The sequence below is a fragment of the Phoxinus phoxinus genome (genome assembly GCF_949152265.1).
Source record: "Phoxinus phoxinus genome assembly, chromosome: 16".
In the NCBI taxonomy this organism is placed as follows: domain Eukaryota; kingdom Metazoa; phylum Chordata; class Actinopteri; order Cypriniformes; family Leuciscidae; genus Phoxinus; species Phoxinus phoxinus.
Window position 1 is genome coordinate 32,902,388 of NC_136891.1, and position 27,620 is coordinate 32,930,007.

The 27,620-nt window shown below is 38.0% G+C and overlaps 3 protein-coding genes across 8 annotated transcripts; 1 reads left to right on the forward strand and 2 right to left on the reverse strand.

The window, feature by feature from the left end:
• Positions 1-128: 128 nt before the first annotated feature.
• Positions 129-7,411, reverse strand: acat2 (acetyl-CoA acetyltransferase 2). The gene is made up of 9 exons (XM_079584024.1): positions 7,176-7,411; positions 6,272-6,406; positions 6,005-6,186; positions 5,398-5,515; positions 4,459-4,602; positions 3,762-3,884; positions 3,521-3,675; positions 1,997-2,107; positions 129-1,186 (listed from the first exon to the last, which is right to left on the reverse strand). Exons 1-9 carry the CDS (start codon positions 7,222-7,224, stop codon positions 1,016-1,018), a joined length of 1,188 nt encoding a protein of 395 aa, XP_079440150.1. The 5' UTR covers positions 7,225-7,411; the 3' UTR covers positions 129-1,015.
• Positions 7,412-7,681: 270 nt separating this feature from the next.
• Positions 7,682-15,695, reverse strand: wtap (WT1 associated protein). 6 transcript variants are annotated; one of them, XR_013794346.1, is made up of 8 exons: positions 14,495-14,748; positions 13,695-13,732; positions 13,549-13,604; positions 13,395-13,453; positions 13,110-13,237; positions 10,904-11,800; positions 8,988-9,142; positions 7,682-8,892 (listed from the first exon to the last, which is right to left on the reverse strand). XR_013794346.1 is itself a non-coding variant. In XM_079583730.1 (8 exons), exons 2-8 carry the CDS (start codon positions 13,722-13,724, stop codon positions 8,237-8,239), a joined length of 1,263 nt encoding a protein of 420 aa, XP_079439856.1. In that variant the 5' UTR covers positions 13,725-13,732; positions 14,495-15,695; the 3' UTR covers positions 7,682-8,236. The 6 variants fall into 6 exon arrangements, 4 of the variants coding, with proteins under 4 accessions (XP_079439856.1, XP_079439859.1, XP_079439858.1 ...); XR_013794347.1 differs by having other exon boundaries at positions 10,892-11,800; XM_079583730.1 differs by having other exon boundaries at positions 11,622-11,800; positions 14,495-15,695.
• sod2 (superoxide dismutase 2, mitochondrial) lies at positions 15,612-21,890 on the forward strand. Its single transcript, XM_079583734.1, has 5 exons — positions 15,612-15,752; positions 16,513-16,715; positions 17,178-17,294; positions 18,157-18,336; positions 21,506-21,890. Exons 1-5 carry the CDS (start codon positions 15,724-15,726, stop codon positions 21,649-21,651), a joined length of 675 nt encoding a protein of 224 aa, XP_079439860.1. The 5' UTR covers positions 15,612-15,723; the 3' UTR covers positions 21,652-21,890.
• The last annotated feature ends 5,730 nt before the right edge of the window (positions 21,891-27,620 follow it).

The window sequence follows — 27,620 nt, forward strand, 5'->3', positions numbered from 1 at the left end:
ACATGTGGGTGCAAATTTGATTTGATAAAAGTCATTTCTTTGCCAGACGTGAGAACGTGTAAGAGTTTGTGCTTGTATCTAAAAGTATAGCATCATGACTTGCTAAATAACTAAATTATTTTATATTAGAAATAAATTCTTGTTTACAATGTATAGATTTATTTACAGACTCATTGCAAAATGCCTGATTCAAATCACAAAGAGCAATCTGTAAAATAAATGTGCATAAACATTTTTAGATGATGTACCAAAAAAGTGGCCCTGTATTAACTGTAGGACACATTGCTCTCCATTAAAGTCTTTATTAGGTGGTGAGATGTAGAGTACAACAGGCTAAATATGTAAACAGCTTTTCCCCTGAGGCAAAAATGAACATTGGGAGAGATTATTAAAAGCAGCCTATTGGAAGCACAGAGGCTAATTTTGGCACATTTGACGTTCTCTAAGGCAGGTTTATATTGCACAGTGTAAACATGTCCTGTTCTACATTTCCAAACAAACTGACTCCTTTCAATTGATCGATTACTACACACAGAAAAAAACCACACCATGAGTTTCATAATCCAATCAGGTTATCATTGATATGCATGTGTAATACATGGACAGGCCCAGTTTAAATACCAATAAAAGAGTAGCTCAGCAACCATAGACGATTAACACACACAAAAGGAATGTCATTAAAGCTGGTATACTTCAATAAGTCATCTTTATGTAGCACAAATCACTAAAGACTGAATGGAATACATTAGTTTTAAGTGTGAAATACATTAGATACACTCTATATATGATCCATTAGAGATGATTTTACACCAGAAACCAGAACTGGCCATGTGTAAATTATACTACAGGATTCCCTTGCTTTGCAGTACATACAAGTACTGACTGAAGTATGTACTTAAGTGTCACCATAGCTTGTTAAAGCTTTGTAAACATATGTTTTGAATATGGAAACAGGCCTGATTGAAAGCACTCGATTACAGTGTGGTCATTTGTTTATATCAGGATTATTCAGTTCTTATTCTCTCTCTACACACATGGCAATCCCCATTCCTCCACCTATACACAGAGACGCGACGCCTTTCCGTCCGCCTGTCCTGTGGAGCGCATGGAGCAGGGTCACCAACACTCTGCAGCCAGACATCCCAAGAGGATGCCCGAGAGAGATCGCACCTCCACACACATTAACCTGAAGGGAAAGAGACACATGAAGTGTTCAATTATGAAGCACACACACCACACACACACACACACACACACACACACACTTCTTAACGACTAAAAACATTCTCTGACTGTGAATGCAGCAGATTTTAAACATCGCTGTGAACACAGACTGAACGCGCTGAGAACGCGTGCATGATCAGTTTACATTCATAACCGGCCTTACAGTAAGTGTGTCCCCGGCTTTATGCAGTTACTAATGCAGTTATGAGAGAGAGAGAAGCATGTGCGTCAATATTATTATTTATTTATTCATTCAATTCGTTTTAATTCATTCGTTCATTATTTTTTTCTATTAGTGACAGAAGACTAGCCTAATAAATGAAACACAAAGTCCTTTTAAAGTATAGGCCTATCAATAATTATTTATTTGTTATATTATCTGCAATAATTACGAAAACCCGTGCAGCAGGACTATCAATTTATTTAAATATTCAGTTTAATTTTCTATTGATTATATATAGGACTATATACTTCATTTATTTAAATTAAACTGCATGTTTCCATTGATTGTGAAGTTAGACATTGAAAACTGCAGATCAAGCGCATGCGGCTGCAGTTTTTCTTGTTATGAATTGTATCCTACTTTCCGTTATTACAGTGAACTACGCGCAGTGATATGGAACTGTAAAGCGGTCAAGACCTGCCGGAACTACTTTAGCCGTGCGGTTCTCTGAAAATAATTGCACACCGTAGAACGTTCGTCAACCAATCAGATTCAAGCATTCAACGGCCCTGTAGTATAAGTATGTATAAAGTGGAGTAAACCACACACCTTGTCAGGGTTTAGACCGAGCTCCTGAACCACTGCAATGGCCTGAGCAGCAAACGCTTCATTTACCTCGAACAGGTCCACCTCGTCTAGCTTCCATCCGGCTTTATCAACCTGGTTAGAAAGCAGATACAATTCACTTCAAAAACCAGTATCACTCCTAGCGCAAAACAAATTGGCTTTTAACAATAAATTGGTGAGGACTATAGCACAAAACATTTTAATTGAATTAGCTAATGTTGTCATTTTCTCCTCTCTTTTAGGTCACTTTGGATAAAAGCGTCTGCTAAATGCATAAATGTTAGTGATACTGCATTACATTATATTATAAAGCACTCAAAATAATTTTGTCTCAAACAAATAATATAACAGCATAAATCATAGCACACACACACAATTATAATTATATCATATCATAGTATATAAAATTATATAATTTCTCATTCTTATATTAATGGACAATTCTGCTCAACGTTTTAGATTTATTTGAAACTCTAAATCTGTGTCTTTAATGGATTATACTGGTCCTCTGAGTGCCTGTGTGTTTCAACACGTGAAAAACGCGATTATGCGATCGCATGATTTAATGCATAATCAGCCAAAGTCCGCATATGAATTTTTTTCAAATACGCTGCACTTTCGCCGCATAAATTGCAGATTTCTGCACGCAAAATATGCAGGCTTGCATGATTTCATAATCCCCGCATTTTCGTTGCAAAAAGTCACATATATCTTAGCAGAAAGTTGAAAAGTGTTGCGTTTACTTCACACAAGCGCAGCCATTTGCCCTGTTGCCATGGGAACTTTATGAAGTGACGTAATTGTGCGACATCATTGAAAAGCTGCAAACCCCGTAATGCTGATGAAACCATGATGAAGCCCGCAAATCATTCTCATTTGCCAACAAACATAAGCGCAAAAGACCGCGCAAAGCAGTTTCCCAGTGTGTTACATGACAGCGGGGGCAAATTATTCTGTACTCTGTGCAACTGTGTGTCGGACCGCAGGCGGAAGTCCACGCTGGACAACCACTTTGCCATTTTTACAGAAGTTGTAGCATATTCATTTTGTAAAGCTACAGAACTTGTTCGACTCATCAATGTTTTGTAAGTTTGAGCCATGTGTTTATGAAATAAAACAAGATGAGAACTTAAATATTCCCAGCACTTTATGTGAGGTAGTATGCTTGCTTATCATAGGAAGTAATAAGAAATGACTCTTTACATTAAAGTAGTAGCCTAGTGAATAGGGTGTTGGGGGAATTTTTTTCCCCCTCTTTTTCATCAAACCGCAGTTTTTGCAAGTTCCCGCAATTTTTGCAAGTTCCCGCAATTTCATCGCATTAAATTGCATAAATATCCCGCATATTCCATCGCATTTTTTAAGAAAACGTGCCGCATAATCAAGGATTTTTGCCCGCAACAATCACAAAAAAACTTTTTCTGGAGGGACTGACAAAGCATTACAAGCATTCATCCTTCATTCATGTGGTTGAGTTAAAACATGCGATGACTCAGAGACACTCACAGCTTTTCTAATGGCTGGAATTGGCCCTGTGCCCATGACTGCAGGGTCAAGGCCTGCCTGAGCCCAGGAAGTGATGCGTGCCATTGGTTTTAAGCCCCGCCTCTGGGCCTCTGATTGGCTCATGAGAACAGTAGCTGCGGCTCCATCATTTATGCCTGTTAAACAAAAATCATCACAAAGCACATTAATGTCTGTACGCAATGAAGATGTCATACTTGAGCGTCACAGACGTCTCGTTTACCTGATGCATTGCCAGCTGTCACTGTCCCAGAACCATCCTTCACAAAACAGGGCTTCAGTTTGGACATGGCATCAATATTACTGCCATGCCGAGGAAACTCGTCAGCTTTGACTTCGATTGGACCTGATATGGTAACAAAGGTTTTATTTTAATTCATATTCAGTCCGAGACTTGAAAAAGTATCTGAAAACAAAAATGCACTTGAGAAACTACATAATATATTAAGACAGTTTCAGAAAATACACCTTCAATTAATTTTAGCTTTCTTGTACCAAGCATAAATCTAACATAATTTGTGAGGTTTATGCTTAAAGTGTTTCTATGATTATAAAGATGACTTTTACTAGTAAACAAAACAAAAATACGTTTTTTGGGGGGTTTTTTTGCAGTACAACGAATGAATTTGAAGTAAGTGAGTTTTTTAATGCAATTAATAGTTTTATTCAGCAAGAATTCAACATTGACAATAAACATTATAATAGATAAATAAATATTTCTTGAGCACCAAATAAGCATAATAGAATGATTTCTGAAGGATCATGTGACACTGAAGACTGGCGTTAAAATTTTACTATTACATTACATTGTAATAATAACTCACAATATAACAGTTTGTACTGTGTTTTTTTATTTTGAAACTTTTAAACAGAAGTGCATATAAAACCTTTATTATTGAACGTATAAAAGAGCCTCTTGCCTTTCCTAGAGGGAACGGTGACTGGCACAATCTCCTGGTCAAAATAGCCAGCCTTCTGAGCGGCTTCGGTTCTGTTCTGTGATGTCACAGCAAGCTGGTCCTGAGCCTCACGGGACACCCCCCACTGCTTGGCCACATTCTCCGCTATCACAGGCACACAACCACAACTAGATCAATTATCCTATTAAAGGAACACTCTTTTTTTGGAAATAGACTCATTTCGAATCCATTCAGCCGATCTCCGGGTCTGGCGGTAGCACTTTTAGCATAGCTTAGCATAGATCATTGAATCTTATTAGACCGTTAGCATCTCTCTCAAAAAAATGACCAAAGAGTTTAGATATTTTTCCTATTTAAAACTTGACTCTTCTGTAGTTACATCGTGTACTAAGACCGAATAAAAAGTTGTGATTGTCTAGGCCGATATGACTAGGAAACTATACTCTCATTCCTGCGTAATAATCAAGGAAATGATATTACGCCGCGCCTGAAAATAGTCCCCAGCTCGGTAACTTCCAACATGACCGGCACTAAGTTTGTAATATCATTGCGCTGCTGGTACGGCTGCAGTTCCTGGATTATTACGCAGGAATGAGAGTTTAGTTCTTAGTCACATCGGCCTAGAAAATCACTTTTTTATTTTCTGTCGGTCTTGGTACACACGATGTAACTACAGAAGAGTCAAGTTTTAAATAGGAGAAATGTCAAAACTCTTTGGTCATTTTTTTGAGAGAGATGCTAACGGTCTAATCAGATTCAATGATCTATGCTAAGCTATGCTAAAAGTGCTACCGCCAGACCCGGAGATCGGCTGAATAGATTCGAAACGGTAAAACTGTTCAACTCTAGTGGAGCTGGACAATGAACCTATTTCCAAAAAAAGTGGAGTGTCCCTTTAAAGTGCACAATAAAGGTAGGGAATCTGTTTTAAGAAATTACCCGTGAATCCCATGTGGTAATTGTAAAAGGCGTCTGTGAGTCCATCAGTCAATATAGTGTCCTGCAAAGTAGCATCTCCCATCTTCACCCCTGACCTCATCTGCACTATGTGAGGAGTCTGACAGAAGATGTTCCATGGTTATCATTAGATCAAGATACATGTTTTGACTAATGTAGACTCAAATGTGCCTTCTTTTTACTTTAAGATTAGTGTCATGAGCCGCGTTTCCACCGAAATTACCTGGAACAATTTGTCCCATTAACTTTTTTCCCAGGAACTTTTTTTTTTCCCAGGAACTTTTATGAAGAACCGCTATATTTTAAAAAAAAATGCCGGTTAAAATAAAATGCTGCGTGGAGTCATCCAATGAAAATGCGGCGTGAACACAACCAATCAGCATGTTCAGCGCACAAGTCCCGCCCCCGAACGTTCCTGAACTTTGAAAAAGTACTACCTCGCCAGCAGGGACTTTCGGAGGGGGAAATATTTACCCGAAACTTCATTTAGACCCTGATTCCTGCGGTGTAAACACACCAAGTACCAGCCCAAAGTTCCCAGTTCCTGGGGAAAGTTCCCGCGGTGGAAACGCGGCTTTAGATATCTTACCCGACTCATGCTCTCCATCCCTCCTGCTACTACTATAGTGGATTCTCTCGTCATGATGGACTGGGCACCAAGACACACAGACTTTAGGCCAGATCCACAGATCATCTGACAGCTCCATGCGGGCACAGAGTATGGGATGGCAGCACCAACACTTGCCTGCCGGGCAGGGTTCTGCCCATGACCTTAATAGAGTCAAAGTAGGATAAGATAAGGCAGGACTCTCAATCCACAAGCTAGAGTACACTACATGTAGTGCTATATTATCACCTGCAGTGAGGACATGACCCATGATGACCTCCGATACCTCTTCTGGCTTTACATTGGCCCTCTTCAGCACATCTTTAATGACTAATGCCCCCAGATCATGGAGGGGTACACTACTAAGGGCTCCATTGAATGATCCTGTGAATAAAATAGGCAAAACATATTTGTTCTGTTGTTTTAACTGAACATTTAATTATAATTAATAGAATTTAATGCTAGAACATGAAGGGTTCGTATTTAAAGAGCAAACACTCCGTGTGCAAATAGACAAGATATGTGCAAACTAGTTTGCTATATTAGTATTATTATTTTTTTATAATGCTTTATTGTCAACAACAGTAGCATCTACAGTGCCATATCTCATATAACACAAAATAATTCACATGCCTCAACAAGGAACAAGAAAAAAAAACGAGAGGGTACATAAGCATAGATATACATATAAAATATATTAGTATTATCCTGTAAAATATGTGATTATGAGGTTTCGCTGACCCTGACCAATCATAAAATTTCTCAAGGCCATGGCGATACAATAAATTGACCAATCACAGCTCGAGAACACTGGGGAGAACGCATAGCAACCAATCAGAGCAGCTCTACGTTTCTTCTGCACCATAGTACCACAGTGAGACACTACAAGACTGCAGTCGGTGTAGCTAGAGCGCTAGCTAATTAAAATTAAATATTAAGACACATATTTTGACGGTATAAAACTACAGCGAACAGACACTCTTTCATCAACTTTATCGTACAGATCATTTGGTTAACTTGTTAACTCAGGTAGTGGCACAGATCATCAAACTTTCTAGTATAATCTGTCAACAAGCTGCAACAGAGAAGTTACAAATAGATGCTTAGCATCGTGTGGACAATATAATGATACTAGACGTCAGATGAAGTTTACCTATAGGAGTCCTTGAAGCGGAAACAATAACAATCGCGTCCGTGTTCATCTTCGCTGTTTTTCCCGGCAGGTTCCTTGTGTGTTTGATGGGCTGGTTCTCTATTTATATTTATATGCAGGTTGTTTCAAGGAGCCTCCTACCTCAAGCGGTCTCATTCATTTGATAAGATAGGAGTACGAAAGCATCATCATCGAGATCTAAGTCTGAGGCATTGGTTTTATTTTTGTGTAGCGCCATCTTATGGTGTGGACGTTTAACAAAAAGGGCAACAAACCGTCTATGCACTCTAAACTTAGATCCAAATCAGTTTAATTGAAGTACTAACGTTAATTTACATCAGAAACACTTCAAACATCATTTAACATGATCACTAAATACACCGATTTCAAAGCATTTTTACTGTTTTTTTTGGAGGCATAGATATAGTAAATCCAAGACATTGTTAAACTAATGAAATGATTTTGATAGAATTTATTCAAAACAGAAAATCAAAGCAAGGTTTGAGTCATATTAAAATTCTTTATTGATATTTGGTCAGTACATGAAAAGGATTGAAATCAGAATTTAACAAGATACATCTCAAAAAACTACACACAAGTCAAACAAAAATGTTTTCTCTCGTCATGTAGAGGAACAAAAAGTTTAACATCAGGAAACTAAGGACTCTCTGAACTTGCAGCTTCAAGACTTAAATTGAGCTTTATGATACGATACATCACACGCAGCTAAATGATTTCAGAGTTCTAACGAGAGAGAGCAAATGAACAGTACAGAACCAAGTGTTCATATTACTTTGACAGTGGAAAATGGTTTAAAAGTCATTCTTTAAAAAAAATTCAAATATACAAACACAATGTTGCTTTTTTTTTTTTATATAAACGTAATCAGCTTTGAGCATCTTGCAAATGCACTGACATGGGTGATGATGGGAGGTCGGGTGGGTAGAAAATAAAAGTGATGCAGTTGACCCTTTCTCAAACAAGAACTAACTGGCCTGAAGTGTGTGACTTTCTTGTTTGTCATGAGTTACTTAAAAAAAATGAACAAATCTTTAAGAATGTTACAAAACAGACCCTGTGGAGGCATTGGTGGCAACTGTTGCTGCGGATGAGTCCAGGCCATTCTGAGTGCTGTGCCGCGTACCCGCAGTCCTGCTGCCTTTGGAGACAGCAGCGGCCTCATGGGAGTCAGCATTGGAGTCTGTATCATTCGAGTGCTGGGTCACTGACGTCTCACTGCCCGTAGGTGAGTCCACGCTCTCATAGCCTGCACTTAGCTGAGTCACGTACCCTTCTCCGCCCCTCTGGCTCAACGCATCTTCCGAGTGGTTGGAGAGTTTTGACATGCCACCATGGGTGGGGCTGGAGACAGAGGGCGATGGTGGGTAGTCTTCGTCTGCACTGCTCGCTTCCCTATACAGACTGGAACCAGACACGCCCCTCTGAGATGAGTTCCCGTTGGCGGGTCCATTGGACACCCTCCCGCAGTCTTTCCCCACATTCGAGCTTGAGGTGTTCATAGGTTCACTTTGAAGGGAAGGTTCGGAGGCCGTTGAAGGGGAAGTTCTGCTCGGACCAGCTCCACTAGAAGTGCCTGGGGTTTGGTTAATCTGAGTCATCTGCTGCCTGGTCTCCCTCAGCTGCTGCTGAAGAACCAGAATGGTGCTCTGCATGCCCTCCACCTCCTCATCCAGCTGAATAATGAAGTCATTCAGCTCTGGACCACATAAAATGCAAAAAAGGAACAAATAAAGTGAGTGAAGTCGATGTCTGTTTAAAACGAACCATGAACGGAGAAAGGCTTTGGCTCACCATCTTGGCTGCTCTTGAGCTCTTCGCTGTACTTCTTCTGCAAGGCGAGCTCAGCCTCCAGCTGGGCGATGCGCCCCTGAGACAGCTGCCTGCCCAACTCCTGATTCTCCTGGATCAGCATGCGACATTTCGCCATCAGCTTCTTACCAGTCTGGCTGCAAGGGAAACAAGTCTAACATCACATCGTGAACATGGCCACAGGGTCAATACAAGTGGCCACTGCATTTATGAACTAGGTGGTAACATTAGCCAACCAGAAAGTTTACAACAAACTCTCCATTGACCAGACTGGTAAATATTGTTTACATGCACCTAAGAAAATGGCTCAGTTCTGCAGAAAGCAGTATTCTGAAACTAATACACGCTTGGGTTTCTGTCAGAGAATGTGTCTTATTTAGACATTTCTTACAGCTTTTTAAAAAGTGCACATGCATGAAAAAGATCAGATAATTTAAGCAACAACAGACTGGAGAATTACCAATCATGCCCTTTGTATAAGCATATTAAGAATGCACTGCTAACAGTGCAAACAAGCGCAAAGACGGATAAGCAGTTTCCTTGTGTGCATGTAAATGGTCAACAACAAACAAGAAAATCAAGTAACAGTTCAAACAATTCTGGGAAGAGATGAGTGAACAGTTTTCAGACCAAATCAACTTTAACCATCAAGTGCAATATACATCTAACACATCTAGCATGGAGGCATTCCAATAGGCCATTTACTAAGTTGCAAAACCAAATTAATTAAAAAAAAATCTAAAAGCAGAGATGTTCACAGATTCAAATTAAAATTAGTACCTACCTGTTAATCTAAAACCAGCTACGAGCGACAAAGCAATGATTGCATCAAGTGATGCTTAATGCTATTGTGACTGGTCATATACTAAATGACAGCAGGTAAAAATTAAGTTTGAAATTTTCCCCAACAGTAGGCAATGCAATTTCTTGTATTATCATTGAGATAAAATAACTGCAAAACTGGATGTGCAGGAGCACGTCATTTAAATCAGCAGCATATTTTATTCTATTCTATTTCGGGGTAAGTAAAGGCAACCCTTTTCTACTGAAAACTCAGCAGACTGTACCGATATATTGATATACTGTACAGAGATGCATTCAGAACCATTCAACCTTGAACTTAATGGTCACTAGGATGCTTTGGTGTCAAATACAGTAGTTATTAATACTACTGTCCTCAAAATAAATGACTTGGAATAATTTCATCAAAGCAATTGCTGGAATTTAACATTTAAGCGCAAATAAAGTGTGAGATAAAAATGTACTATTTCCTTAAACTGGTTCAACATCTTTTCTGAGCAATCTGCTTGCTAACCTCCAATGAAATTTCTGATGAATTATTTAATGCCACTTTAGAGCAGACAAAATTTCAAAAGACTTGGTAACAAATAAAAATGACCTTAACCAAGTTGTTTTCATAGATTTGCAAAGTGGAAGCTCTAAAACTACTCTTGAATCACACACATTTTGAATGCAGAGCTATAAAGTCAAAATGTAATCTCGCCATAAAACAACTACCGAGCAAAAATACCTGCGAAGGAATTAAACGTGACCCGAGAGAAATAAACAAAGTAATTAAAATCCTCACTGGGTGAAAGCAAAATAAAAAGTGATTAGAAAGGTGCACAAGTTAAAAGTACAAATTACCATACACAGACATTTGAACAGCTTGAATAGTTTCCTCTAACACACATTGGACATTTGCATTCACATTGAAAAGGACAATTATGTTTGCATCTGCAGCAGCGCAACAGCCAATTTAAAATTATTACCAAGTCGGTCAATTCATTTGAACCACACTGCTGTAAATGCAAGGTGCATTTCCAGAGCAAAACAAAGTATAATATTAAGAACACAAAAAAAGTAGAAGGTTTAAGACACTTTACCGTATGTCGCACCTGTGAGATGAACATATATCAAAGTCTTTGCCGATCAGAAAGTCTGATTCCTTCCACAAAGTCTTACATCATAAAGGCTTCTGCCCCCAAAGTCTTAAGATTGCTTAACTCCTCCCCCATTTCATTGGATCACACTACATTCCCACCTCCCTGTTACATTCTAGATTCTTAACCAGAGTCTCAAGGTGTCTACGATGGCGTTTAAATGGGGGCATGTTCCTCTGCAACACATTTAGTAGGGCCATGTCATGTTTTAAATGTTCAATCAGTGATCTTTAAACTACAGTTCAACCAGCTCCAGAGCCAAAGTCTTTCATAGGCCGCCTTTTTTTGTTACAGGAAGCTTTCTAACGTGGCCTGTTGGGGCTGGAAGGGGGTGCGTTTCCGACGTGACCACCTCTTCAGGAACAGTCCCGATTCCTTCAGGCTTCTGTACCATGAGGGGTGTGGGGGGGGAGAAAGAGCTGAAACAAAAGTGTCACCTGACCAAAACTGTCGTGTTTTGTTCTGATTTTACATTACGGTATGTGTAATAGCAGGGCAATACGAAAGAAAAATGTCTTTTGTTCTGAGCTTTGGCTTTAAAGTCTGAGTCTCGTTGTGAGCAAAACATTTCAGTCTTCCCCCACCATTATCTGCACTCCTGCAGAGGAGAAGGTGGGGGTTGAATCAGGAAAGTCTTGACTTTTTGTTTGGAGGGGGAGTTATTTTAGTTTACCTATCAGGTGTAAATTTCCAGGCACTCAGTTCATTTTGGGCTTGCTCCAGTTTGTCTTTAGTCTGTTCCAGTTCAGCCTTCATTTTGAGGAAAAATAAGTTGATGGCTGGGTCCACCATGGACGATCTCAGCTGAGCTGCACTCGGTTGCTGGACTTGCTTCAGGTACTGGATTTGGGTCTGCAAGGTAAGAGGCCATTAGAATGAATCTCAGCATGTAAAAAATTACAAATGTCAACGTCAATGAAGGCAAGTGATGCCCAGTCCGTAAAAAAAAAACTCTAGTAGCTAGTTTAAGGTTTGAAAACTTCAGACCTTTACAATTCACAACATTTGTTTAATAATAATTACACACGTTTGTATTAATCCATGCCAGCGTCTGGGGCTATTTTCATGGCTAGAAAAATGTATGTTAGAAATAAATCGATTTTTTTATATAATTTGTACCTGCAACGATTGTAAAAATGAGCAAAACTGACTGTGAAAGTTGCACTTTAAGGTGCAATGCTGTAGCCATCCACTATTCCACATTCTCCACCAAAAGTTTGCTGTTCCCATGTTGAAATGCTGGAAACTATATTCTCATTTCTGCTTCCGTACATTAACTTTGATTAATTACAGTGAGCATTTGTATGACTAACATTTGGAAACACATTTGACTAGAACACAACAGTAGCTATTACTTAGGTAAATATCCAGTGATGCTGCTTCACAGACAAGTCAGTACAAATGACAAATGCAGCTGCTGCGTGTAAAATCTGTACACTTATATTCATTTAAATTCTACATCCACATGCTTCGGAAATGAAAGCATCTACTACAGTCCATCCGAAACAGTCATCATTCAAGCAAATTGACCTATTAGGGCTGTCACATTTGAGAAAAATCAAATTCGAACGAATATCAAATACCAAGTTATGTATTCGAATATATAAACGGATATAAATCCGATCTTCAATTCCCGCGCTATATATGGATTTAACGTCACCGAAAGCAACAGATATGAGCTGCATTTTATTGATCATCAGCTAACATTTCAAAATCAAAGAGTGCAATAAGAGAGAGCGGCAGCCCTGGTAAGATGATTTTGTTTCTTTACTTTTAATGAAGATTATTATTATTGTGTGTTAAAGAGTCTGCAACTTTCACTTTGATTTGCGATAGCTTGCACGTTGGCTTGACGCTTGATGAATAGACCATCTGCGGTGATGCGTGTTGCAGCGCGCCGTCATATCGGACTATAACATACAGCCTGTAACACGCTTTTTTAGATAAAAAACAAACGGTCTAAACATACTGTAAAAAATGTGCTAGACATGGCACTTTAAAAACCAGATAGTTTATTTGTAGTTCGATTACGGATATTTCACGTCATGTTCGAATGCGTATTCGAATATCGAATAAAAAGTGACAGCCCTATGACCTATGACCTCCAATAAGAACTGACCATGAAGCAGAAGTAAAAAAGGAGATGTAGTAACACACTTACTGTACAATCTTGCATTTCCTGCTCTTTAGTAGCAAGCCTCATGACCAGAATGTTCTCCCGGCGTGCAGATTCCTGCTGTTGCTGCTTCAACTTCTCCTCAGACTCTTTCAGGCCTGTCACATCATTGGCTGCAAACATTTCAACATTAAATAAGTGCATTAGTTATCAACATTTCATTTTCTGCACAACATAAAATCTAGTTAACACAAAGACAGAATACTCTTAGCACGAGTAAACCACTGAAGACTATTAATAATTCAGAACATCTGGGATGTGCAAACTTACAGTTTAAATCAGCATATTTCGCCTCAAGCATCTGGACATATGCTTCATGCTGCTTCCACCTACACCAGGAGCAAAACAAATCAGCTTTACAATCAGGAAAGCTTCAACATACATATACTTTTAGAGATTATTGCACACCAGGATGGCTACACACCTAGTACAGAGCTCCTCTCGGGTCAGGGTCTTCATGTCAGATTCACTAAGGCGAACCTGCAAGGACAATAAATAAAGATTTATATATGGATCTTATTGGCGGTAAGAGATTCATATAATCAGATTAGACTGCGACAATGAGCTCACCTTCTTCGGGAGAGGTTCTTCATTGGTCATTCTGATCCCTGTGAAGCACAGAAGCACACAAATCAAGCATTGGGTGAAACAACTCAAAGATGCACAGGCTTTTCAAGCAACAATATGCAGCAATGGTCTAAAGGCAGTTGCGTGGATTTCACACGCCTACACATGTGCAATTACAAATATAGGCCACGAAGGCGAGCAATTCGCTCGTTTTTACAGAATGGAACAATTACAATAACAAAATGCCTTTTAAATCAAACATTCGTAATAATGCATTAAAAAAATAATGATCGTACGCAGTGAAAATTGAGAAAATCAGTTGTTCGGTTGGAAAAACGAAACTGCTCCAATCGGGTTTAACGTTATTTCATGCACCGTGTCCACGTTTATTATCTTTTATAAACGAAACAGAAAAGTAATCCGATCGGCTTCCAACGAATTTAGCTTATCATTGTGTCCAAAAACAAAGTTAACCTTGTTCATGGAAAAGGAGTTCGCCAGTTTAAAGAGTGTTAAATACGCTAAACGCTATGCGCTGCAAACAATCGCGCCAATCTGATCGTCTCACGATTGCACGTTAGTGTCGAGGGAAATGTGAAGCTTAAGTTGCCAATAATGCATGTTTTTCTTCAAATAAAGTGAAGTCACTAAATTTACCGTGAAAGGACGCGGAGGAATAAAAATGTACCGGCGCCTTCTTGGAGCAGTTTCGCTGTCACAAAATGGCGGAGAAGGAAGAGACTCTCCCTCTCCGAGAAGCAGCACTTTATCTGGAATAACAAAATACAAACTCTAACACTTACCAGACCCAATTCACTTCGACCAGAATGCCGCGTATTATTTTCCAATAAGAGTTCTTAAGTGCTTGTGTTGAATTATATGTTTCTCGGAAGGGGGACAACTACGATTTTTATTTAAACGGAGTGGAACGCGTCCGCCATGACCAGCGTGTGCGCGATGTTGTTCAGCCGCACAGCATCAGTGTGTTCGCGCGAGCGCTGAGGGGGAGGAGCACGTTAGCATACAGTGTTGTTGTTGCCATGTTTCAGTTGTAGTCAGTGAGAAATCTGGCCTCCTCTATTAATAATTTTAGTTAATAGTTAAATGTGATAAGTATACACAAATGTGTGTGGAAACTACAGTAATTGTACTTATATATAATTGCTTACTATATAGTGCATGATAAAATAAACAACTGTGCTTGACCCAGTAGCCTAGCTAGCACACATTAGTGAGTTGCAAGTATACCCACATATACCACCACATATATAACTAAATTAAGTAATGACGTGACATTATTAATTACTTTAGTTTTGCCAGTGTTTGTGCTTCCCCAAAGTGGTCGCTCATTTTAGATTAGTTTGTCAGACCATTTTGCGTGTTTATCTTGCAGGATCTGGCAACACTGGCATTTTAATGTTAACTTTACGTTGGCGTTTACCAGATAACGTTACATGTATGAGCCAGTGCATTATGTTTTTCATTAAACGAGGAAACTATAGATTCCTTCGTCATACAAAGGCTTGAGTAATTATTAATTCACAGTTGGTTTGCTCTTACTGTTATCTCGCTATTAATCCATATTGCTCAATTACTTGGATTAAACGAGGGATATAATTGTTTTTTACAATCGTCATAAACCATGCATTATGTTCTTTAAATGAAACCATTTATTTTACAAACTACAACTCACTGTGCAAAGTAAGGCCTAGATAGAATGACTGGCTGGATTATACCAATTGGCACAGGGGGTGCACAGTTTTCGCATCCTCTTTAACTTACACAATACAAGTTATATATTTAAACTGAACAAAATTAATATTTCAAACAGCCACATGTAATATTTTACATGTAAACATATTTTCGTTACAGTCCATAACCAAAGAAAAAATAAACACTTTTGCGTCTGACCCCTATTTTGAAATAATGGTACGCTCTAGTCCAAGTTGAAGTTGAATTTCAAGGGCAGGCTGTAATGGAGCGAGATTAGGGCAGTGTGTGTTCAGTGCATGTGGCGTTAGACGGACTAGATATGCTCTGCAGAGTCGGATATGCCCGCAGGTAAAGCTAAAGTCTGAATCAGCTGTCGTATTGTATGTGCAGCTAACTAAATAATCGGTGTGGTTTATTAAATCAGCGGTATCAATAAACTGCGCACTTTTATGTGTTTGGTAGAGCGACCAAGCTAACAGCATCATACTATTAGTTTGCGTAACTGACATTACAAGTGCTTTTTTCATCAGTGATATGGTCATTTTCATAGCCTGATATTTGATTTAGAGTTGTGTACGTGTATTATCGGCTGCCAAACAACAGCTTAGCTTGTTATAAATGTCTAATCGAATAATTATCTAGATTTTATTTGAACTAACCATACAAAACTGTTTAGTCAGTCGTAATGAACTTTATCAGAAGGCACTCAATCAGCTTTGGTGGAAATAGATAATATAAAACCACAGTTTATATAAATAGTAGCCTAATTCAGAGTACTTTGCCAAACTTAGATAGATAGCTAGATAGATAGATCATCAAATGTGGGTGTCCTAGCATAAAATGATATATATTTATATTTGTGTGTAAGGAATCATTTGTATCCTGTGAGGGAAATACTAAGCCTGGAATCATACAGACTTATTTTATAAAAAATCATTTTGTAAATCCATCTACCCCATTTCAAAGACCTCTGCTCTGTCACCTGACTGGTGCCATGTAGCAACAATCCAGTGTGAACTAAATTCATCCCAGTAATCCAACATTGTTGACTGTTACCTTGCCAAGTTGCAAAACAATATTTAATAGTTTTTCTTACTGTTCATTCTAGGTGCGCTGCCACCTTGAACCCTGTTTTGGGTGCTGTGTCCTCTAGACAGAAGCACACACTCCCTGACCTCCCGTATGACTATGGGGCGCTCGAGCCTCACATCTGTGCTGAGATCATGCAGCTGCACCACAGCAAGCACCATGCAACATATGTCAACAACCTCAATGTCACTGAGGAGAAATATCAAGAGGCACTGGCCAAGGGTAAGTACAAATGCTATTGCTTTTATCATAAATGGGCCCCGATATTGGTTCTTCAGTTGCTGGTCATTGAAAGAAATCAATGTCACTCAAAGATGATCAGAATTTTTTTTTTTTCCTGAATTAAATTATTATTATTGTTAACTAAAGCTAATAAAAATCGCTTTTTTATTGAAATAAAGCTAAAATAAAATATTAGATACATTTTTATATAAAATATCTAAAACCTTCACCTTAAAAAGCTAATTCAAAATCATAATTGATAGTATACCAATAATACTAAAATTACACTGCTTTATACACCTAATTTCCTCAGACAACCTGAGGTTCACTTACAAAGTAGGCCAATAATGGTTCAGTGGAAAAAAAATAACAGTACTAATGTTTACATTTAATACGTTTTAATGACTTTGAATTGTCTTCATTTCATATGACACATCTTCAGGTTTGCTCTTGCTGTTACAGGTGATGTGACGACCCAAGTCTCCCTTCAGCCTGCGTTGAAATTTAACGGTGGTGGTCATGTAAATCATAGCATATTCTGGACAAATCTGTCCCCGAATGGTGGAGGAGAACCACAGGGTGAGAGATTTCAATCAGCTTTCCCTGGACAACTGTCTTAAAGGTCCCGTTTTTCCTGTGTTTTTGAAGCTTTGATTGTGTGTACAGTGTGCAATATAACGTGTTCATGTTTCGCGTGTAAAAAAACAGTATTTTTCACAAAATGTACTTATCTGTATACCGCTGTTTTCACTGTCCTAAAAACGGGCTGATGACTTCCTTGTTCTATGAAGTCCCTCCTTCAGAAATACGTAACGAGTTCTGATTGGGCCAGCGGGTCCTGTGTTGTGATTGGACAGCAGATTAGCGCACGTTGCCCGGAAAGGTCACGGCTCTTACCGTAACGTGGAGACGCATGCGTTCAGTGTTATTGTGAACATGACCAAACAAAGGTGATCTGAGTCCGGGATGAAAATAACAGCGTCTCGACGACATGGTGACAAACACTCTACAAACGCAACTCTTCCTCTTCTCTGTAGGAGCGCAACAAGACCACGCCCCCTTTTTTTGTGTATTCCTGTGGGCGGAGGCTAGTCTAAAAACTGTTCTAGTGACGTCATTAAAGCAGGAAGTAGAGGATGTAGTCCGAACCGGCCGTTCGCTGTCGCCTTTGAAAGGAGACTTCTGTTAAATAAAATATCTCGCTTGGCATTGAACTTTGAGCTTTATCATTTTACAGGTATTATTTATGCTCTAACAGCAACATTACACGCTAGCTAAAGTTTAAAAAATGGGATCACGAAGAACAGGACCTTTAATGTGCATGTGTACACGTGAATGGATGTCAAACTAACATGATGAACTTATATTCATACTGCTATTTCTTGTCTTTTATGAGGTATATAGTTGTATATGAAAAGCCTTTGTTTCTTTCGTGTTACAGGTGAGCTGTTGGAGGCCATTAAGCGTGACTTTGGTTCATTTCAGAAGATGAAGGAGAGGATGTCAGCTGCCACGGTGGCCGTTCAGGGCTCAGGCTGGGGCTGGCTGGGCTTTAATAAAGACACTGGAAGACTGAGAATTGCTGCTTGTCCTAACCAAGACCCTTTGCAGGGCACTACAGGTAAATATTCCTCAAGGAATGGTAGAGAATAGATCTATTTTCGTAAGATATGAATCCATGGGCGTCGGAAGCCAAATAAAAGTGGGTGGGTCCTCCCCCAGAAAAATGTTACTGGAGTAAATGCCATTTCATGTATTTTGGTGCCTTTTAATTAAACGAGTAAACGCTTCACGTCGGCCTGTTCTTTGCCTCCACGTCGTGCACAGCTTATATGCTATCCGTGGATTAACACGCTGATACCATCAGCAGTGACAATTTAAAGCTGTTATTGATGTTTGCAACGCAATATTTGACTGGAAGGGTACAACGTGCGGTTATTTTCGTCAGTTGCGGCTCGTTGAGAAATATAATGTAGCGATTTCAGCGGAAATGGGGTTTTATTCATTAGGGCATTCCTCAAGTTGAATGGATTTGACTGACTGCGCTCTGAAAAGCGAACAGACAGCGCTGAATGTGAAAGTGAGTGGGTCCAATATCATTGGTCTTAAAAAGTGGGTGGGTCTTGTCCCACCCATATACAATGGTTCCGACGCCCATGTATGAATCCCTAGAGTTGACACAATTTTTTCCCATACACTCTTAAAGGGAACCCCCGGCATGAAGACATGTATAGCTTAATATAACATAAATGATGTCTCTTATTTAAAGGCATACTATGCAGTTTTTGGCAAACAGCGCCCCCTAGAGTCGCTGTGGAGTACTTGTATTTAACGTTACTGTCATAAATACCACTCATGCAGAGCCGTCTCTGCACTCACGGCCTGATCCCCTCTTCGTTTTCTTCGTCGACTCTGACATGATTCACGTCTGAAATGCGTGCTAGTGTCTTCCATAGAGGCTGCTTCATATGTTGTTGATGTATTTGACGTCGTGCTGTAAAGCAAGTCGTGATTCTTGCGAGATTTGGCGGGGCGCCACCTGCATTGCTGGTTTTGCCCCTGCTTTGCTATCGTGATGATTCGGCCTACTACAAGTTTGTTTACCATCAAAATTACCCTGAAGCTGTTATATTAAAGTACAAATCTTGCATAGTGTGCCTTTAAATATGTAGTAGAAAACCCATGAAAATGTTATTTCAAAAAATCGACATCGTTTTTGGACTGGGGGGCGCCATTTGTTATGTGTACACAATACATTCTGCGTCGATGACGTCAAATGGTTGCACTCGGTGAGCTACTGGCGCTTATTTCTATAGTCTTTGGCTTTTTACTGCAACACAACTCAGAATACACAACTCAGAAAATAAAATACTGATACGATACCACATTGTGTGGCTTTTGGTTGTCATTTTCAGTCAAAAGGCAACAAGAGAAGCAATGTAAGAGTGCTTTCCTAGCAATAATAGGATGAGAAAAGCATGAAGATACCTGTGGACGAAAAAACGTTATAAAAACCTGCTTTTTTCTCTCCACTTTAGCCTCGATGCCTTGAGTCTTTTAGTAGACCACAGCTACTCAAATAGCTTACAAACGGCTGAAACAAGAAACGTTAGGATGTCAACATGCCGACGCTAATCATGACTCGGGCCGCTAGAGAAGTTCCTTAGCGTGGATTTCCCCTCGATAGATTCCCTTGTGGGGAAAAAGTCATGGTACAGCATTTGGTTTAAACCTATACTTATATCCATCGCCTCCTGTAAGCTGCTTCAGTAGCTGTGGTCATCATATCAGTATTTTTTTCCGAGTTGTCTAATTCGAGATGTATTGTGGTAAAAATAGCAACAGATAGCGCTAGTAGCTCACGGAGTGCAACCATTTTACGTCATCAGAATAATGGCGCCTCTTATAGTTCAAAATATGTATAAAACGATGTGATAAAATAAAATAAAATACGTCTTTGTTGGGTTTTCTACTACACATCTCAGTAAGAGGCATCATTTTCATTATTTTAAGCCATGCATGCCTTTAACAAGACCCTCAGTGCATACACATAAAATGCTCCAAATGTCTTCACGACAGTCGACCATATCCACCTTATTTTTCAACGTGGAAGTAAGCTGTTTTCTGTGAATGTGTGACACTTCCGATTCACTTCCGATTCATCTGCTATAAGGAAACATATTGAAGAATATCAAAGTGCAGTAAATGGTAAAACTATTTGCTCTACAAACCAGTGTATTTATAGTTACAATAATACATTAAAATAATATGGTGAGAAATTCCATTTTGCAGTATAAAGCAGCACAAGCGGTTATGTACAGCTAAAAATATCTGGAAGCATGTGACAGGAAGCCAGACACATTCAATTTACAAATGGCTGCGACTGCTCCTATATAAAAAATGTGGTGGATATCCATATATATAACAGTTGTATATGTTACTTAAAGGTACACTATGTAATTTTTGGCCCTCTAGTGGTAAAAAATATTTTAAAAAATATGCATTGCAGAAGAACATTGTTTTGGTTGTGCTTCGGCTCTGCGTGACTTTAGATGAATGACTCTTCACAATAGATAATGCTTTACAATGAACTCTGTTAGAGAGCTACTTATGGCAATTTATCTACAGGTGAAACCCGAAAAATTAGAATATCGTGAAAAAGTTCATTTATTTCAGTAATTCAACTTAAAAGGTGAAACTAATATATTATATAGACTAATTACATGCGAAGTGAGATATTTCAAGCCTTTATTTGTTATAATTTTGATGATTATGGCTTACAGCTTATGAAACCCCCAAAATCAAAATTAGAATATTGTGAAAAGGTTTTCATAAGCTGTAAGCCATAATCATCAAAATTATAACAAATAAAGACTTGAAATATCTCACTTTGCATGTAATGAGTCTATATAATATATTAGTTTCACCTTTTAAGTTGAATTACTGAAATAAATGAACTTTTGCACCATATTCAATTCGGGTTTCATCTGTATTAAAACGAATGCCTTACTTGCCTGTTGGGTAATGAAAACGCCATGTCCACGTCGCTTTTACAACATTTCCCTCTGTTCTCGAGATTTAGCTTCTCCATGTCAACCTTTCTTAAAAACACATTTTAGAAGAAGGATTGATGTATCGACCATGTAAAAAAAAAATTACATTGTGTACATTAAAGGTAAAGCAATATTCTGGTAGACTCCATAGAGAAAAACATCAGCTGTTTTTATAGTTGTCTAAATCTATAAAAGTCTTTGAACTTTAATATACCCTGTTCTCTTCTTAAATTTGAGGTCTCGTCCCACTACTTGGGATAGATGTCTGGGAGCATGCATACTATCTTCAGTACAAGAACGTCAGACCGGACTACGTTAAGGCCATCTGGAATGCTGTGAGCTGGGAGAATGTCAGCGAGCGTTTCCAAGCTGCAAAGAAATAAATTGCAAAAGAACAACAACACAATGTCCATTTATACCTTCGAAGCGCACAAATAACCAGACCACATTACAACCATCTAACTCAACGGAGACTCTAGAGAGGCTTTATGGTTCTAGACAAGCTCATTTTACTCACAGAATTGTGCATTGTAACTCGTAGCTTGCGTTTTTGTTGTGTCGAAATCAAGAATATGTACATTTGTTATCAGTACATGCACAATAAAAGATTATTTGAACTGAAGTAATCTTTGATGTGTTTTGTTTTTATGCATTTTTACCCTAAATAACATTTTATAAAAAATTATTAAAGGGGTGGTTGATTGCGATTTCACTTTTTTCATTTTAAATAGTGTGTAATGTTGCTGTTGGTGCATGAACAGTATCTGCAAAGTTGCTGTGCTGAAAGTTCAACGTAAGCAGATATATTGTCTTTTAAAAATCAGGAAGTTTAATGCCTACAAAAACGACTCGAATGGGACTACAACGAGATACTTCCCGGGTTTTATACGTAGCTAACCCATACATTTACATCAACCCTCCCTCCGGAATATGCAAAAAATGGGGCGTGGCCATATTTCTGCGGCGTTGTGGAAGAGGAAGAATTATAGTGGAGAGCTGTTAGCCATGCCGTCGAAAGTGTGTTATTTTCACCCAGCTGTCATGTCTTCGGTTTTCGGGCTTCCTATGGACGCTGTAGTTCGTCAACAATGGCTACAATTTCTGTTTTATTATGTTCCTGAAAATTACAATCGTAGCTCTCTGTGCTGCGCATTTTACGGAAGACAGCTTCCAGAATCTCCACGAATTCAATGCCGGATTAAACAAGAAACTGTTTCTAAAACATGAAGCAGTTCCAACTTTAAACCCAGAGGCAGCCGTTGTTGGGCCACAACCTGTAAGTAAGACTTAATAATTTTAAATGTTTGCATGTATAATTTCAGACGTAATGTTTTGTTTTATCAGGGACGTAAACAAATGCCAGCGCTCGCGTTATAGCCACTTAGTTATGCTATTTCGTGTGTCTATGACAAACGCGTACAAACATTTTGAACCTGCAATTTGTAATTATGTACTAATTTTGTAAATGTATTTTACATGTATACTTTATGAAGTAATTTTTCGATTTGATCAAGAACGTAAACCAATGCCAAAGCTGTTTGTTTATAGTAGCCAGTTAGTTCGATGCTATTTTGTGTGTAAGACAAACGTGTAAAGTAAAAAAAAATATATGTAATCGCAACAGCAAACTTCAGCTGCGGTATTACTCATTTATTCAGTTATATTAAATGTTTAATCAGGAGAAACCCGTATCTCAAAAGCTAACAAGTGTCAGCAGTGGCATTTTCAAGTAACAGGGTATCGAAATTATTATATAATAGTAGAATAGAATAATAATAATAAAAAAAATGTACCATTCAGAAACGTTTTGTAAGAGCCGTGTTTGGGGAGGTTCTGCTTGACTCTTCATTGCCGCTTTCTGGGTCTGATTCTGGCTCAAACTGTACGGCAGTATTGACACCATTATTTACATTTGACCGGAGCACATGCAACTTTCGCCCGTAAAGGTGATGGGCGTGAAGTTTCCGGACAACGTGCACTGCGCAGTTTAGCCAATTACAACGCACCGGCCCAACTAACCAATCTGAGCCCATGCCTGTTTCTGGGGGAGTGGTTTCATAGAATCAGGAAGTCAACCGGTCGTTCAAATGACAGAGGAGAAAGCGGCTTACAATAAAGGTCAAATTTATGAAAAATAAGGCTTAAAAAAAAAAAAAAAAAACGAAGACATGTTATATTGCACCCCATAAACACAATCATGCAAAGAAAAAAAGCAGTAAACCACCCCTTTAATATAAAACATTAAAATAGAATGTATGCAAACCCGAATAAGTTGGCAGAACTCAAAACATTTAAGGCAATCAATTGCCTCAAATTTTGTAAGTTCTGAAATTCAAAGTTGAAAGTAAGCAGAACTAGCAGATTTTTATTTTGTACTTATAATTTTTAAATGATCTTAACTTGAAATGTTTGAGTACACTTATTCATACATAAAACATTCATGTAATATCAATGTGAACAATTTTATTAGTATAAACTTAGTTAGCTTTAACAAGCTAATCTGCTAACATATTAGCAATAGTATGTTATACAGTAGCACTTGTTGTATGAGCGCAACAATATAAATGTTTTATTTGCTCTCAAATCAAGCTCATGCTCCACTCGTCACCATGATGGTAACTATCCTAAAACCAACATTAACAGACATTCTTCTAAATTAGCATAAAAAAAACATTAATCATTACTAAATCTCCCACTTAACATTAGTCTGGCACAAAAAAACATTATATTACACTTAATTTTAGCATTTACTCTCCCTTTCGAGTGCCATCGGCAAAGCATGCTGGGAAATAGACATCCCAGCCATTTCAGTTAAACTTAAATTTGTCTAAATTAAAATAATTAATTTCATAAAACTCAAAACAATGAAACGGTTCAGTTTACTTAAAATATATCAGTTCTGTGAACTTGAAAAAAAGAAAGAAAGTGCTAAATACTCATAAAAGTTAATTTGACTGAATTTATTAGTTTAATTTAAGTTTTTCCTACTCAAACCAATTAATTATTTTGAGCGTTAGGGTTTCATATCAAACTGAATTATTTGAAAGTTCAGTGCAGTGAGACTGGGATTTGTTAAAATATATTTTTTCACATTGTTAGACCTTTTATTTAGAAGAGTTTAAGTGTGTGTGAAGTGTTTTCTTGTAGCAACAGCAGAGGGTGCCAAATACAAGCAGGTTTAAAATATACGGAGGGCTTTGAAAGAATGGCTAGATAACCAAACTTGAATGGATTTTGCTGTGAAAAATCTCCCATAACTATTCTTCCACAAACTGAAAGTGACGTGACTGTAGTGGTGATCGTTTGTCGGTTGTTTTGTCTTTAGCACATGATTTTAAGAAGTGTCCGTCATGTGGCTTTTGTAATCAAATTGTTCTTTATTAGTGCTTTATTACTATTTTCAATTGAGAATTGACACAGACTTCAAGGGACACCAGATCAGTATTTATTAAAATATTTTTTACATATAGTGTTTTCATGCATGTCAGGGTGCTTTGGGAACGCAGATGCATTCGTTTATATCGTGAGAGAAAATTTAAGAGACGGCAATTCACAAGGTGTCCAAAGCACAAGCACTTTTGATATATAGTGGCCAAGTCAAACGGTTTAAAACAAGTTTCTTTTTTGTTTCATATCTTAATCAAATTGTTCTGACCAAGTCCTGAGACTGTCCTTTGAAAAGAATTTCAACGGTTCTTTTATTTTCTTTAAAGTGAAAATACAGAGAAAACTAGAGTCTCCTCCAGTAAAATGATTTTATTGTTTTCCTGCAGGTTTATGCATTTGCTGTTTGGCGATATTGACAGTTTTCCTCTTGTTATTGGCCAGACTGATAGTTTTGATCCTGAAGTCTCCCTTTGAGATGTGTTTGGTGCAGTTCAAACCTTTTATTAACTTAGAGCCCGAAAACACGACCCATGAGGATGGTGAACACAAATTGAGTTTCATACACCCACTCTCAACCTGTTTTGAGTCCGACTTCTCTCACTGACATTTCTTGCATTCAGCGCAAATTAAATTCACTTCTAATGAAACGTGAAATTTGCTATTAGTAACTCAAGACGATTAGGTTCTGAGTCATTAAACCGAGTGTAAGATTGATCCAGAAGTCCTCAGGCACTGACTTTACTTTGTTAAAGCCCTGTGATCTGCCAAAGCCTGATGTCATTCGTCACACACACACATTTGATCACTTTAGAAGATGCTCAGGTTGTGGCTTCCATGAGGGTTCAGGTGCGGCAGAAATGTCAAACGGTTTGTTCTCGTATTCTGCATGCTCACTGGAAAAAGCCTTTAATGCTGGTCTTCTTGGCATGTTTTGGTGTGGCCTACTTTTTGCCTCTTAAATTCAGAGTGGCAGAGTTTGCTTCCTTCTACCACGACTCGTAAAGTAGACGGGCTTGCAGTCAAGTGTAGAGTTTCTTCAGCTTCTGGAAGGAAAGAAGGAAAATACCAACATCTATTCATCAAGCTCAACCCTCCCTCTTTTACCAGCCTATCTGTCTGCTCATTTTCTAGCATCACCTTCTCTTTTTCCAAGATCGTTGTGACCCTTTTTGCTGTTTTCTCTTTAGCACTGCTCTTTTTTTCTATTGGTCCTTCTATCTTTCTTGTGGTTTTCTTATTTACACACCATATATGAAACGTTTTAGTGTTTTCCATAATATATTGGTTGAAAAAGTAAAAAACCAACAGCCTTTTGTCAGTAAGACGACCTCCGCCTGCTTTCGTAATTTATTTTTCTTATACACTGTAAAAAATTATTGTTGGTTTAACTTATAAAAGTAAGTTATTGCCTTAAATTGAGTTCATTGAAATAAAACAATTGAGTTAATGCAATGGAGGAGATTGGTTTAATTAATAAAACTCAAAATATTATGTTATCTGAACTACATTAATTATCTAAGCTGATTTAACAAAAGATAAAAAGTTGTGATTACAAATCATGAAAATATTGTTTTACAGTGTACTTACTAACTTCATATAGTTGCACAACTATATTTAAAATCCCAACTAACAGAGATGCATATTGCTTCTCTTCTCTTGATGATTGACACCTTGAAAAATCAAAAGTGATTTTTTCCACTCTTATCATATCACTGACAGACTTTTCAGTTATTTTGCTTACGCTGATTAATTTAGAATAAGCAGGATTAATGTTCCTCTCAGACTTTAATATGCAAACATTTTTGAAAATAGCCTTTATAAGGACTGTTGCATATAAATGGGAATGCTATATCATAACAAATATGTCTGCTATATCATAACAGAGGAGGGAGAAAATGAATATTTTGACCCTCAACTTAACAAGCACATAACAGAATTACTAAACCAAAAATAACTAATAATCTAAAAATAAAATTGATATTTGTTCACTCTTCTATAAATCCAATCCAATGTATATCCAATATAAATTCTGGGTCCTGAAACAAAACCAGTTGAGAACCACTGAACAAGTGCTTTATCTTTAGTATATTAATGGATAATGACAACAGTGTGCCCTACTGACTGGGAATATTTACAATGAAGCATGATACTCACCATAACGTGTAGACCACATTATATATGAGAATTATATATACAACCTCATTATATATGAGAAATGTTCTGAATTCCAGAATGAGAAACAATGATTTCTGTTTGGAAGAGCACAATTTATTCAATAGCAATCCCTGGTCTACCACGCAATTGAGCTTTCAGAAATAATAATGGTATACTTTATTTAACGCAAAGAAAACATGGTTCTGTTCCTAACCCAAACCTTCCATTATAAGCACCATATTGGCAATTATGGTCGGGCAAACGCGCCTTGTTCATCTATCAACAATAAGAGAATATGTCGAAAAGCAACACGCCACACTGTGTGGCACGGCTCACTGGATCATGTGGAGAAACATTTCTTCTGTGCAGAACAGAGACAATAACATCAAGTTGAGGGTCAAAAGATTTCTTTTTTAGTAATTTTAGTACTTTGACTTATTTTCCATTTACATGTATAATTTAAATTTAAGCTTTTAAGTTTTTCATCTAATATAAAGGGTCCTTCTTACTTTCTCCACTTAATCAAGCTTTCATCATACCAGTGCTTCAGCTGAATTTAGATTAGTAGTTTATGTTGACAAGAACCAGTGTTGGGGAAATGCATTACAAGTCACTCGAGTTACATAATCAGATTATTTTTTCAAGTAACTAGTAAAGTAACGCATTACTTTTAAAATTTACAACAAAATATCTGAGTTACTTTTTCAAATAAGTAACGCAAGTTACTTTGTTTTCCCATGTATTGACTGGCAGCTCTCCTGTCCTCATGTTGAGACAAATCAAAGTGTGTGTGTGTGTGTGTGTGTGTGTG

Coding starts and splice junctions, on each gene's coding strand:
- acat2 (XM_079584024.1), bottom strand. CDS start 7,224: ATGAACACGGACGCGATTGTTATTGTTTCCGCTTCAAGGACTCCTATA. Junction 6,407..7,175: donor CGCTTCAAGGACTCCTATAG/GTAAACTTCATC, acceptor TTTTATTCACAG/GATCATTCAATGGAGCCCTT. Junction 6,187..6,271: donor GGGTCATGTCCTCACTGCAG/GTGATAATATAG, acceptor GACTCTATTAAG/GTCATGGGCAGAACCCTGCC.
- sod2 (XM_079583734.1), top strand. CDS start 15,724: ATGCTCTGCAGAGTCGGATATGCCCGCAG. Junction 15,753..16,512: donor AGAGTCGGATATGCCCGCAG/GTAAAGCTAAAG, acceptor TGTTCATTCTAG/GTGCGCTGCCACCTTGAACC. Junction 18,337..21,505: donor CCCTTTGCAGGGCACTACAG/GTAAATATTCCT, acceptor CTTAAATTTGAG/GTCTCGTCCCACTACTTGGG.
- wtap (XM_079583730.1), bottom strand. CDS start 13,724: ATGACCAATGAAGAACCTCTCCCGAAGAAG. Junction 13,238..13,394: donor GAAATATGCTGATTTAAACT/GTAAGTTTGCAC, acceptor AAATGTTTGCAG/CCAATGATGTGACAGGCCTG. Junction 8,893..8,987: donor GCTCAAGAGCAGCCAAGATG/GTGAGCCAAAGC, acceptor TATGTGGTCCAG/AGCTGAATGACTTCATTATT.